The sequence below is a fragment of the Ictalurus furcatus genome, chromosome 8, assembly GCF_023375685.1.
Source record: "Ictalurus furcatus strain D&B chromosome 8, Billie_1.0, whole genome shotgun sequence".
Taxonomy (NCBI): domain Eukaryota; kingdom Metazoa; phylum Chordata; class Actinopteri; order Siluriformes; family Ictaluridae; genus Ictalurus; species Ictalurus furcatus.
In genome coordinates, this window is record NC_071262.1 from 832,534 (window position 1) to 847,388 (window position 14,855).

Genomic DNA, 14,855 nt, shown 5'->3' on the forward strand with positions numbered 1-14,855 from the left:
CTATGTTCTTTTGCTGCGCTTTCCTTTTCCATTTTGTTCTGCTGTTTCAGTCTGTAAACAGTTTCCTGCTGCTTGGAAGGAAGGTTTTTTTTTTTTTTTTTTTTTTAAAAAAAAAGAGTAAAATAGACTCGAGGCAAGCAGCGAGGCAGAGGTAACAAAACTGAGACAACACACCATACCTGAAGGCGAGGTAACCGAGGTAGCAGAAACTTAGGCAAAAGTGATCAATATGACCTGCAGTCAAGAGTGACACACTTTATTAACAATAAACAAACATTTACACCACGCCGTAAACTAGTTATATATATAATACTAATGACCCGCACCACGCTGTAAACTAGTTATATAACACTAATGACCCGCACCACGCTGTAAACTAGTTATATATATATAACACTAATGACCCGCACCACGCCGTAAACTAGTTATATAACACTAATGACCCGCACCACGCCGTAAACTAGTTATATAACACTAATGACCCGCACCACGCCGTAAACTAGTTATATAACACTAATGACCCGCACCACGCAGTAAACTAGTTATATAACACTAATGACCCGCACCACGCCGTAAACTAGTTATATATATATAACACTAATGACCCGCACCACGCCGTAAACTAGTTATATATATATAACACTGATGACCCGCACCACGCCGTAAACTAGTTATATATATATAACACTGATGACCCGCACCACGCCGTAAACTAGTTGTATATAACACTGATGACCCGCACCACGCCGTAAACTAGTTGTATATAACACTGATGACCCGCACCACACCGTAAACTAGTTGTATATAACACTGATGACCCGCACCACGCCGTAAACTAGTTATATATATATAACACTGATGACCCGCACCACGCCGTAAACTAGTTGTATATAACACTGATGACCCGCACCACGCCGTAAACTAGTTGTATATAACACTGATGACCCGCACCACACCGTAAACTAGTTGTATATAACACTGATGACCCGCACCACGCCGTAAACTAGTTGTATATATATAACACTGATGACCCGCACCACGCCGTAAACTAGTTATATATATATAACACTGATGACCCGCACCACGCCGTAAACTAGTTATATATAACACTGATGACCCGCACCACGCCGTAAACTAGTTATATATATAACACTGATGACCCGCACCACGCCGTAAACTAGTTATATAACACTGATGACCCGCACCACGCCGTAAACTAGTTGTATATAACACTGAAGACCCGCACCACGCCGTAAACTAGTTATATATATATAACACTGATGACCCGCACCACGCCGTAAACTAGTTGTATATAACACTGATGACCCGCACCACGCCGTAAACTAGTTATATATATAACACTGATGACCCGCACCACGCCGTAAACTAGTTGTATATAACACTGATGACCCGCACCACGCCGTAAACTAGTTATATATATAACACTGATGACCCGCACCACGCCGTAAACTAGTTGTATATAACACTGATGACCCGCACCACGCCGTAAACTAGTTATATATATAACACTGATGACCCGCACCACGCCGTAAACTAGTTGTATATAACACTGATGACCCGCACCACGCCGTAAACTAGTTATATATATAACACTGATGACCCGCACCACGCCGTAAACTAGTTGTATATAACACTGATGACCCGCACCACGCCGTAAACTAGTTATATAACACTGATGACCCGCACCACGCCGTAAACTAGTTGTATATAACAGTACAGTTTAATATTTTCATTAATTTGTTGCTTTTTAAAACTCCATTAAATACAGTTTTACAATTTAAATTGTGCACTTTCGACGTGTATCTCGCGGTTATTACCCCACGTAAATCTCGACCTCCTTCACTCTCTTCGGTGTTATGTTATTTTTATGCACATTTTATGATTTGTGTTGTAAAAAAATGTCAAACACACACCAAAAAAAAGGGCAAAGGTCACACTCTGCTCTGTAAAAGGGTGTGTAAATCCAGCAGAGGTGCCACGAGTCTCGCACGCCGAAAAGGAAAAATCCGGAAATAAGGAAACGCATGTGACACACACACAATATTTTTTATTTATTTACAGACTGCAATGTTCACGTCCATAAAGGCTGCAGAGACGCACTCCCCGTGTGCGCTAAAGTCAAGATGAAGGTAAATTACTCTGTGTGTGTGTGTGTGTGTGTGTGTGTGTGTGTGTGAACTTCCTTCAAGGAAGGACAGATCGTGCATGTTACTGGCTGCCGCTTGGTGATTATATGATCTGATGTGATATATGAATTTTATTTCTGTGAACTGCAGCAGCAGTCGGTCACTGATTCGGCTCCTCCACCCGGACTTCTCTCACGAGGCAAATGTAAGTTTATTGGTAAAGTTTTTGTGTTTATACAGTACGAGTGTACAGTATTTTATTGTGACATAATGACCTTCTGTCACTTGGGTTTGCTCCATGTGTATATATACTGTATATAAACCCAAACACAGTAATATGCTCATTAATAGTTCGATTAAGTGTCAGTGTTATAGTGCGAGTGTTTTCTAGCATCATGGGGGGAAAAATATTTGGGGGGAAAAAACCAACGATTTTATCCGCCATTATTTCTCAATACGCAGTTTTCTATCAGTACGGTTACTTTCATGTAGAGTCGTTCTTTCTCGTCTGATCGATCATGGCCTGTGAAAACATTTCTCGACTCGTGGCGTTCGGTAATAATTTCTGTTACTCCTGTTGTCAAGAAATTTCCCTCCAGCATGAATAAAGTCTTATCTTATCTCAGGTCATACACACAAGTTTGTCACGGTGCTCTTTGGTCAGGAAGTGGGGGAGGTGTGTGTGTGTGTGTGTGGTGGTGGTGGTGGTGGTGGTGGGTCGGAGCAGGTGTAGTCCGGTTGCGTACCCGGAAACGAGACGTTGAGTCTAGAGATGGCACAGTACTGTTTTTTATTCCCGCGATATCGATTAGCGATATTCAAGCCTTGCGTATCAGCCGATAATGCTAGCTATACGGGTGTTTTTTTTAAGCGATTCTCACTTGCTGAGATGTATTCGTAGCTCCGCCCCCAAACTGCTTATTTATCATACATATACTGTATATTTGTTTATATAAGTGCTAAATATGTTCTTCGTTTTCTTTGCTAGTTAGATTTATTGTTATGGTTGGGTATCTTCGAGATTTTCTTGCCTGAAGTGATGGTGTGTGTTGTGTGTAAAGAGACGTGATCCGTGACGGACTTGATGTCGAGGGAATGTTCTGGAAATGTATCCTTGCTATGTTTGGTTGGTGTTTGTGCTTTTATCTTACGCTGCATATCAACACATGTTTTCTCTTTGTTCTTGACGTTTAGCCGCGTCAGCGCGAGAGCGTCCCTGGTCCACTTTCTTGCTTCCTGAGGATCAGGCGTCTCCTCTCGTCGCTCCTCCGCGGAAAAACTCCAGTATCATGCCGTTTAACAGCGGCGCTCTGTCCAAAAGCATCTCCATCAGCAACATCGCAGGGTAACACTCTACCACTCCACCATTCTACCACTCCTCCATTCTACCACTCCACCACTCCACCACTCTACCACTCCTCCATTCCACCACTCCACCACTCTACCATTCTACCACTCCTCCATTCCACCACTCTACCATTCCACCACTCCACCATTCCACCATTCTACCACTCCTCCATTCCACCACTCCACCATTCCACCATTCTACCACTCCACCACTCCACCACTCCTCCATTCCACCACTCTACCACTCCACTATTCTACCACTCCACCATTCTACCACTCCTCCATTCTACCACTCCACCACTCCACCACTCTACCACTCCTCCATTCCACCACTCCACCACTCTACCATTCTACCACTCCTCCATTCCACCACTCTACCATTCCACCACTCCACCATTCCACCATTCTACCACTCCTCCATTCCACCACTCCACCATTCCACCATTCTACCACTCCTCCATTCCACCACTCTACCACTCCACCATTCTACCACTCCTCCATTCTACCACTCCACCACTCCACCACTCTACCACTCTACCACTCCACCACTCCACCATTCCACCACTCCACCATTCTACCACTCCACCACTCCACCACTCCTCCATTCCACCACTCTACCACTCCACCACTCTACCACTCCACCATTCTACCACTCCACCACTCCACCACTCCACCATTCCACCATTCTACCATTCTACCACTCCTCCATTCCACCACTCTACCACTCCACCACTCTACCACTCCACCATTCTACCACTCCTCCATTCCACCACTCCACCATTCCACCATTCTACCACTCCTCCATTCTACCACTCTACCATTCTACCACTCCTCCATTCTACCACTCCACCACTCCACCACTCCACCACTCCACCATTCCACCACTCCACCATTCTACCACTCCACCATTCTACCACTCCACCACTCCACCACTCCTCCATTCCACCACTCTACCACTCCACCACTCCACCACTCTACCACTCCACCATTCCACCACTCCTCCATTCCACCACTCCTCCATTCCACCACTCCACCACTCCACCACTCTACCACTCCTCCATTCCACCACTCTACCACTCCTCCATTCCACCACTCCACCACTCTACCATTCTACCACTCCTCCATTCCACCACTCTACCATTCCACCACTCTACCATTCCACCACTCCACCATTCCACCATTCCACCACTCCTCCATTCTACCACTCTACCACTCCACCACTCCACCACTCTACCACTCCTCCATTCCACCACTCTACCACTCCACCACTCTACCACTCCTCCATTCCACCACTCCACCACTCTACCATTCTACCACTCCTCCATTCCACCACTCCACCACTCCACCACTCCACCATTCCACCACTCCACCACTCTACTACTCCACCATTCTACCACTCCTCCATTCCTCCCCTCCACCCCTCCACCATTCTACCATTCCACCATTCTACCACTCCACCGCTCCACCACTCCACCATTCTACCATTCCACCATTCTACCACTCCACCACTCCACCCCTCCACCATTCTACCATTCCACCATTCTACCACTCCACCACTCCACCATTCCACCAGTCCACAACTCTACCATTCCACCACTCCACCACACTCTTTTATTTTTATTTATTCTTAACATTTTCTTTTCATATTAAATGATGATTAGCTCAGCTGGTTGTTGTTAGTAAATCAGCGTGGATTTTGTGTGCTGGTTTTATCAGGTCTGCATGTTTATACACACACACACACAAGCTTTTTAGGAAATCTGGGCTACGGAAGGTGAAAAGGTTAGATAGAGAGACACAATCCCACCATCATGGCGTTTCCAGGAGAACGGGAAAACATCCAGTTATTCCGAGCATATAGCGGTGTTCATGCTAATCGTTAGCATTAGCGTAGTCAGTTACTCAGATACTCAGAGAATTTATAATTAATTATAAAAATTTAAGAGAAATGTAATTTATATTTAATCATTCCTCACGTCATATGTCTAGTACGTCTCTCTCCTTCACACTTTTATTCGTTTTTCCCCTTAGTTTTTGCTTTTCACTAGGTACTCCACCGTTTCTTTCTCTTTCTATCTTTCTTTTCTCACATGGCTTTTCTCTTTCATTCTCATGTCTTCCTTCCTTTCTTTCTTTCATGCTTTTCTTACATGGCTGTAACGTAAGGCTGAAATCTGTTTCTCCTTAAACAGAAGAAAGAGAAATAGAAAAGAAGGAATGAGCAGGATGGAGGAAGAGAATGTGGACGTGGTTTGTTGTACAGTTAGAAGCCCTGCGAGGTTTTCGGGACGTTAACGAGGTTCTTGTGTTCCTCTGGTCCGCAGGCAGTTGGACGAGGCTCCTCTGAAAGCTCTGAGGATTCTCTCTCAGTCCACAGACTCGCTCCATAAGATGGGGAAAGTGAACGAGTCGACCGAGTCTCTCACTGACGAAGGTAAAGCTCACCGCTGTAGCGTTCTGCCTGCGCCGCGGTGTTCACTCGCCGTTTACTGCAACTTTATCATTTCATCTGTACGATAAATCATGATCAGAATTGACCGGAAGATGATGAGCCCAGTTTTTCTTTCTTGAGATGATTTAAAGATTAACGCTCGACAATACTCACAATAAAGAACGACTTTCGCCCGATTTTAATATTCGAATATTTATTTTTGTTTGTTTGTTTACACATTTCCTTCTTTTTATCCATCAATTAACTTATTTATAGATTAGCTGCTTTTTTTGCTTATTTATTTATTTACATATTTCTTTCTTTATTTCTCTATCTATCCATTTTTCCATCCATCCATCTCTCTATCTATCTACTCTATCTATCCATCCATCTACTCTCTGTCTATCTACTTTATCCATCCATCCATCCATCCATCTATCTACTCTCTGTCTATCTACTTTATCCATCCATCCATCCATCTACTCTGTCTATCTACTTTATCCATCCATCTATCTATCTGTCTATCTACTCTCTGTCTATCTACTTTATCCATCCATCTATCTATCTACTCTATGTATCCATCTATCCATTTTTCTATCAATCCATCTCTCCATCTATCTACTCTATCTATCCGTGCATCCTTCCATCTATCCATTTTTCCATCGATCCCTCTCTGTCTATCTACTCTATCCATCTGTCATATTTTCCATCCATCAATCAATCAGTCTACTCTATATATCCACCCATCCTTCCATCTTTCCATTTTTTCCCTCAATTCTTCTCAGTCTGTAGCTTTATTTGTTTATTAATTTATTTATTTTAAGGACAAACATGCTTGATCCTGTATTTATTCGGGAAACCGATTCCATGTGGCTTGCGTTGCGTGAGCTCGCTGAGCGCGCTGTGACTGATGACTGTGTGATTACGGCGCACGTGCGTGGCCGGTGTTCAGGTACGGAGCTGATGGACGGTCACCTGATGGCGGAGTTCGAGGCAGACGTGAAGGAGCTGGAAGCCGATTCCTGGAGCTTCACTGTGGATAAAAAATATCTGAAACAGCTGAAAAAAGACGTCATCAAGAGGCAGGACGTCATCTACGGTAAGACCACAAAGCAGCTCAGGACCTACAGGAAGACTTTATTTCCTCCCTTCCTTTCTTACCTTACTTTCAGTTCTTCTCGCCATGCTTTCCTTTCCTTTCTTCTTTCCTTTCTCACTCATTTGTCCTTCTTTCCTTCTTTCTGCTTTATTTTTCTTCATTCTTTCCTTCACTTCCGTTTATCTTTTCTTTCTTTCATTACTTTTCCTTTCCTAAATTCTTTCCTTTCTTCCCTTACTTCCTTGTCTCTCTCTCTCTCTCTCTCTCTCTCTCTCTGTAATGTATGACGTGTCCTTGTCCCCCGGTGTGTGTACAGAGTTGATCCAGACGGAGATGCACCACCTGCGGACTCTGCGCATCATGGCTGACGTGTACAGTAAGGGTCTGCAGAAGGAGGTGCAGGTGGAGGTGCAGACGTTGGAGAAGATGTTCCCTGTGCTGGAGGAGCTGCTGGAGCTGCACACACACTTCCTCACACACCTGCTGGAGAGACGGAGGGAGGCGCAGCGGGGGAACGACGGAGGCTTCGTCATCCGCAGGATCGGAGACGTGCTGCTCGACCAGGTGATCACCACACCCACGTTCACCACACCCTCCAACACCCTCCCACATTCACCACACCCTCCCCCATTCACGACACCCTCCCACATTCAACACACAGACACACACACACACACACACACACACAGACACACCCTCCCACATTCACCACATTCACCACATTCACCCACATTCACCCACATTCACCACACCCTCCCACACCCACCCCATTCACTATATTTTGTGTAATTTGTGAATAGTGATAAATATATACATATTTTTTAAATAAAGAATTGTATTGTAGTAATAATTAATATAGAGCTGGATTGTTTTATCACATATTAGTTTCAGATAAAATTACATCTGTGTGAGTGTGTGTGTGTGTGTGTGTGTGTGTGTGTGTGTGTGTAGGTGACTGGCTCCAACGCTGAAAATATGAAGAAAGTTTACGGGAAATTCTGCAGCCGCCACAACGAGGCTGTGAACGTCTACAAAGAGCTACACACACGCGACAAACGCTTTCAGGCCTTCATCAAGGTTCACACACACACACACACACACACACACTCACTCTTAACAAGTCTGGTTTAAACAGGGCAGGGCGATACTCTGAAAACATTCACACACATCTGATTTACTTTTATTTTTTAACCCGAATTGTTGAATGTTTGACGTGATGTGGGTTAAAATATTTACTCTTTCTCTCTATCTATCTACTCTATCCATCCATCCATCTATCCGTCTATCTACTCTATCCATCCATCCATCCATCTCTCTATCTACTCTATCCATCCATCCATCTATCCATCCATCCATCTCTTTGTCTATCTACTCTATCTATCCATCATCTATCCATCCATCCATCTCTCTGTCTATCTACTCTATCCATCCATCCATCTATCCATCCATCCATCTCTTTGTCTATCTACTCTATCCATCCATCCATCTATCCATCCATCCATCTCTTTGTCTATCTACTCTATCTATCCATCATCTATCCATCCATCCATCTCTCTGTCTATCTACTCTATCCATCCATCCATCTATCCATCCATCCATCTCTTTGTCTATCTACTCTATCCATCCATCCATCCATCTCTCTATCTACTCTATCCATCCATCCATCTATCCATCCATCCATCTCTCTGTCTATCTACTCTATCCATCCATCCATCTATCCATCCATCCATCTCTCTGTCTATCTACTCTATCCATCCATCCATCTATCCATCCATCCATCTCTTTGTCTATCTACTCTATCCATCCATCCATCTATCCATCCATCCATCTCTTTGTCTATCCATCCATCCATCTACCCATTTTTCCATCCATCTCTCTGTCTATCTACTCTATCCATCCATCCATCTACCCATTTTTCCATCCATCCATCGCTCTATCTCTCTACTCCATCTTTGCGTTTTTAAGTAACTCATTATATTGATCTGTGAAGTAAATGAAATAATGTATAAATATGTAAAAAGAATAAAAGTATGTATTAGTGAACTGAATCACAAAATATATTAAAAAATTATATATTTTTATGAACATTTACATTATTTATTAGAACATATAATTAATAAAACATTTAATGTCCATCCAAAGAGTACAAATGTAATATTTGTTTGTTTGTTTTGAGGACTGCTATTTCCAAATCATCCCTTTGATCTTCATTATTATTCTTAATATTATTTATTTATTTTCACATATTCTGTATTGTTTTTTTCCTGTAGCTTTATTCTGGCTTCAGGTAAACTCATCAGTGTCTACACACACAGTAACAGCTCTCTCTCTCTCTCTCTGTGTGTGTGTGTGTGTGTGTGTGTGTGTGTGTGTGTGTGTGCAGAAAAAGATGAGCAGTGCGGTGGTGAGGAGGTTGAGTATTCCTGAGTGTATCCTGTTAGTCACACAGCGTATCACCAAATACCCCGTCCTGCTGCAGAGACTCCTGCAGCACACCCGAGGTAACACACATGCGCACACACACACACGCACGCGCACGCGCACATGCACACACAACATTGTTGTTTCTACAACATAATGAAAAAAAGGCGACAGCTGACAGTACTGCATCATAAACTAAAAGAAAACCCAGAATATTTCAGTGGAATTAATTACGCTAATATGCTAATTTATATGCTAATTGTGTTAATTGGAATATTGTGTTAAGCTACTATGTTAGTTATGTTGATTGAGTTCAGCTGTGTTCATGAATGTGTATGTGCTCTGTGCGGTGGTTTAGAGCCGGAGGAGGAGCAGGCGGATGTTGCCGAGGCTCTGCGGCAGGTGAAGGAGGTGCTAACGGGCGTGGACTCTAAAGTGAACGAGTACGAGAAGAGGAGGAGGCTGAAGGAGGTGTACAGCCGCACAGACAGCAAATCCATCATGAGGATGAAAAGCGGTCAGATGTTCGCCAGAGAGGATTTGATCAGGGGGCGAAAACTTTTGCATGACGGCCCGCTGCAGCTCAAAAATGTAGCCGGGCGACTGAAAGGTGTGTCAGTGCGTGTGTTACAGTAGTTAGTGTGTGCTACAGTAGAGTCAGTGTGTGTTACAGTAGAGTCAGTGTGTGTTACAGTAGAGTCAGTGCGTGTTACAGTAGAGTCAGTGCGTGTGTTACAGGAGTCAGTGCGTGTGTTACAGTAGAGTCAGTGTGTGCTACAGTAGAGTCAGTGTGTGTTACAGTAGTTAGTGTGTGCTACAGTAGAGTCAGTGTGTTACAGTAGATAGTGTGTGCTACAGTAGAGTCAGTGTGTGTTACAGTAGTTAGTGTGTGCTACAGTAGAGTCAGTGTGTGTTACAATAGTTAGTGTGTGCTACAGTAGAGTCAGTGTGTGTTACAGTAGTTAGTGTGTGCTACAGTAGAGTCAGTGTGTGTTACAGTAGTTAGTGTGTGCTACAGTAGAGTCAGTGTGTGTTACAGTAGTTAGTGTGTGCTACAGTAGAGTCAGTGTGTGTTACAGTAGTTAGTGTGTGCTACAGTAGAGTCAGTGTGTGTTACAATAGTTAGTGTGTGCTACAGTAGAGTCAGTGTGTGTTACAGTAGAGTCAGTGTGTGTTACAGTAGTTAGTGTGTGCTACAGTAGAGTCAGTGTGTGCTACAGTAGAGTCAGTGTGTGTTACAGTAGAGTCAGTGTGTGTGCTACAGTAGAGTCAGTGTGTGTGTTACAGTAGAGTCAGTGTGTGTGTTACAGTAGAGTCAGTGTGTGTGTTACAGTAGAGTCAGTGTGTTACAGTAGAGTCAGTGCGTGTGTTACAGTAGAGTCAGTGCGTGTGTTACAGTAGTCAGTGCGTGTGTTACAGTAGAGTCAGTGTGTGTTACAGTAGAGTCAGTGTGTGTTACAGTAGTTAGTGTGTGCTACAGTAGAGTCAGTGTGTTACAGTAGATAGTGTGTGCTACAGTAGAGTCAGTGTGTGTTACAGTAGTTAGTGTGTGCTACAGTAGAGTCAGTGTGTGTTACAGTAGTTAGTGTGTGTTACAGTAGAGTCAGTGTGTGTTACAGTAGTTAGTGTGTGTTACAGTAGAGTCAGTGCGTGTGTTACAGTAGAGTCAGTGCGTGTGTTACAGTAGAGTCAGTGTGTGTTACAGTAGACTCAGTGCGTGTGTTACAGTAGAGTCAGTGCGTGTGTTACAGTAGAGTCAGTGCGTGTTACAGTAGAGTCAGTGCGTGTGTTACAGTAGAGTCAGTGCGTGTGTTACAGTAGAGTCAATGTGTGAGTTACAGTAGAGTCAGTGTGTGTTACAGTAGAGTCAGTGTGTGTTACAGTAGAGTCAGTGTGTGAGTTACAGTAGAGTCAGTGTGTGTTACAGTAGAGTCAGTGTGTGTTACAGTAGAGTCAGTGTGTGTTACAGTAGTTAGTGTGTGTTACAGTAGAGTCAGTGCGTGTGTTACAGTAGAGTCAGTGCGTGTGTTACAGTAGAGTCAGTGCGTGTGTTACAGTAGAGTCAGTGCGTGTTACAGTAGAGTCAGTGCGTGTGTTACAGTAGAGTCAGTGCGTGTGTTACAGTAGAGTCAGTGCGTGTGTTACAGTAGAGTCAGTGTGTGTTACAGTAGAGTCAGTGTGTGTTACAGTAGAGTCAGTGCGTGTGTTACAGTAGAGTCAATGTGTGAGTTACAGTAGAGTCAGTGTGTGTTACAGTAGAGTCAGTGCGTGTGTTACAGTAGAGTCAGTGCGTGTGTTACAGTAGAGTCAGTGTGTGTTACAGTAGAGTCAGTGTGTGTTACAGTAGAGTCAGTGTGTGTGTTACAGTAGAGTCAATGTGTGAGTTACAGTAGAGTCAGTGTGTGTTACAGTAGAGTCAGTGCGTGTGTTACAGTAGAGTCAGTGCGTGTGTTACAGTAGAGTCAGTGCGTGTGTTACAGTAGAGTCAATGTGTGAGTTACAGTAGAGTCAGTGTGTGTGTGTTAAAGTAGTGTGTTACAGTAGAGTCAGTGTGTTACTGTAACAGTTTTGTTAGTGTATTATTGTGTATTACTTTTAGTCTGCAACAAATGCATGTGTTCTGTACATCACCTAACAGGTGTGTGTGTGTGTGTGTGTGTGTGTGTGTGCGTGCTTACAGATGTGCAAGCATTGCTGCTGTCCGATGTGTTTGTGTTCCTGCAGGAAAAAGATCAGAAATACGTTTTTGCCTCACTGGTATGTTAATCTCACACACACACACACACACACACACACACACACAGAGAAGAAGAAAAAAGTTGTGTGTGTGTGTGTGTGTGTGTGTGTATATAACATGATGTGTGGTGTGGTACAGGACCAGCGCAGCACGGTGATCTCGCTGCAGAAGCTGATCGTGAGGGAGGTGGCGAACGAGGAACGCGGGCTGTTCTTCATCACGGCGGCGATCGAGAGGCCCGAGATGGTGGAGGTTCACGCCAGCACTAAAGACGAGAGGAACACATGGATGCAGCTCATCCAGAACGCCACCAACTCCATGTGAGACACACACACACACACACACACACACACACACACACACGAAACTGAAACTGTGATGATTTGGGAGTCACGTTTGCGCTTAACTGGAGTCTGTACATTCCCACTACTCGTTAGCGACATTAGCACTGATGTGATCCCTCGTGTTCCTGCAGAGATAAGGATGATGATGAAGGAATCCCGAGTGAAAACGAGGAAGACAAGAGACTGCAAGAGAGCAAAGCTAAAGAGATGAGAGGTTAACACGCTTACACACACACACACACACACACACACTGGCATTTAGTGCTCTTCACTTTTCATTAATGTTGTGATTTGAATTGTTAATAATATATAGGACATTCCTTAGTGTATGAAAGTTAATAATCCTGTGTGTGTGTGTGTGTGTGTGTGTGTATGTGTGTGTGTGTGTGTCCTCAGATCACCTGCAGAAGAAAGACGAACAGATCGTGACTCTGTTGGAAGAAAAGGTGCGTCTGTTCCACGAGTTGTGCGACTGTGCGAATCAGGACGAAGCCTCTCTCCATAACAGAATGTTGTTCAGGGCGACAGGTGATGATGTCACAAAAGGAGAGCCAATCATCAAAGATGCTCTGAAGGAAGGTGAGACCAGGAATGAAGTAGAGTGAATAAAAACAGCAAAATATTTTCACACACACACACACACACACACACACACAAAAATGGCACACGAGCCAATCGACACAAGAATCTGGAATGATTGACAGTTGCATGGTGTCTTAAACTCTCCAATATTAACTGACCCACTGGAAGCCCCGCCCCCTTCCCCACATCTCATATTAGCAGCCTCTTGACTCAATTTCCCCAAAGTCGTGGGGTGCCAATACTTTGTGTTATGTAACAGTAATTATACACCTACAGAGTGACTGGTATGAGTTATTAATATTATTATTATTATTATTATTATTATTATTATAATTAGGGGTCAAAGCACTGAAGGTGGTACTGGTGGTAGCGCTGAATTAATCTCGGCCCCGCCCACTAATTTGCATAGTATGCGAGGCGTACACAGTTTTGCGAACTAGTCCTAGGATTTTTTACCATATCTTTATAAATTACTCAGAAGACTGTGAAACCTAATAATGATAAAAAACACGTTGAGTTGTAAACAATGTGGCCGCCATGCGTCAATCAAGTTTTAGGAGGCGGAGCGTGATTTACTCATTTACAGCTATAACTCATGATTGCTTGCGTGAAACGAGGACAGGACGTGATTCTGAGTTCATCAGCAAAGTGGTCATACATAGGGGGCGGAGCTAAGGTTGGCCTACTGTTTTTCAGGAAGTCCAGTTGCTGTTTATATTCATAGGGTTTGGAGTTCAGAGAGCTGTTCCTCAGAAACCAGAAGTCCAGTTGAGCTGAAATTTGCTGTATTCCATCTTTCTGCTAATCTCTGACTGGATTTTTAATAATCTCTGAATTCAAACATGTCCGCCTTCAGCGGGCTTTTTACACAACTAACACTAAGCTGGCGTCACAAAACTCGATAAGTGTGTTCGTGTATGGGTCTCTGTATTGTTCTACGGCAACATCTGGCCACTAGGGGGCGCCGTTTACGAGAAGTGCTTGGACCCCGGAGATCACCATTTACTGTACAGCTCTATTTATTATTCTTATTGATAGAATTATGGATTTGTATTTACATTAATATTTGTGTGTGTGTGTGTGTGTGTGTGTGTGCGCGCGCGTGCACAGTTGAGACATTACAGGAGCTGGTGAACAGCAGTGTGGTGGGACAGCAGGTGTGTGTGGGACAGGAGGACTCGAGTGTGTGTGCAGGGTCTGTGAGTTTACCGCGCAGAGCCGAGACGTTCGGGGGCTTCGACTGCCACCAGATGAACATCTCAAAGAGTGAGAGACTGTGTGTGTGTGTGTGTGTGTGTGTGTGTGTGTCTGTGTTTGTATGTGTGTGTGTGTGTGTGTGTGTCTGTGTGTGTGTGTAACTGTTTCTTTCTGATCTTCACGCTTGCAGATGGAGACCGTGAGGAAGCAGACGATCTGCGGAGAACCGAGTCAGACAGTGTTCTGAAGAAGGTGTGTGTGTGTGTGTTTTCTAGTTAATTGTTATTGTTTTATTGTTTAAAATTTTTAATATTAATTTTATTATATTAAATACTGTTTAATTTAATTTGTCGTTATTAATAATTATAATTAAGATGTGTGTGAAAGGTTGCTTTTGTTTAACTGTAGTAACTCGTCTCATCCACAGGGGGGCACCGCAAGCCTGCTGCTCTTACACAAGAGGAACAGTGAGGTAGGTGCTGTGTGTGTGTGTGTGTGTGTGTGTGTGTGTGTGTGTGTGAGGACATGAAAGGTGACTGATCATTACTCT

The 14,855-nt window shown here is 43.7% G+C and overlaps 1 protein-coding gene across 1 annotated transcript in view; it reads left to right on the forward strand.

Moving 5' to 3' along the window:
- akap13 (A-kinase anchoring protein 13) overlaps positions 1-14,834 on the forward strand; it is a 74,995-nt gene extending 60,161 nt beyond the window's left edge. Inside the window, exons 19-34 of the mRNA XM_053630615.1 lie at positions 2,083-2,150; positions 2,298-2,352; positions 3,342-3,492; positions 5,819-5,928; positions 6,878-7,024; positions 7,341-7,588; positions 7,976-8,101; positions 9,408-9,525; positions 9,804-10,055; positions 12,126-12,202; positions 12,321-12,502; positions 12,658-12,740; positions 12,923-13,105; positions 14,219-14,374; positions 14,496-14,557; positions 14,733-14,834. Of these exons, the coding sequence (XP_053486590.1) occupies positions 2,083-2,150; positions 2,298-2,352; positions 3,342-3,492; positions 5,819-5,928; positions 6,878-7,024; positions 7,341-7,588; positions 7,976-8,101; positions 9,408-9,525; positions 9,804-10,055; positions 12,126-12,202; positions 12,321-12,502; positions 12,658-12,740; positions 12,923-13,105; positions 14,219-14,374; positions 14,496-14,557; positions 14,733-14,834 (2,120 nt within the window). The remainder of the gene's footprint in view (positions 1-2,082; positions 2,151-2,297; positions 2,353-3,341; positions 3,493-5,818; positions 5,929-6,877; positions 7,025-7,340; positions 7,589-7,975; positions 8,102-9,407; positions 9,526-9,803; positions 10,056-12,125; positions 12,203-12,320; positions 12,503-12,657; positions 12,741-12,922; positions 13,106-14,218; positions 14,375-14,495; positions 14,558-14,732) is intronic.
- Positions 14,835-14,855: the final 21 nt, after the last annotated feature.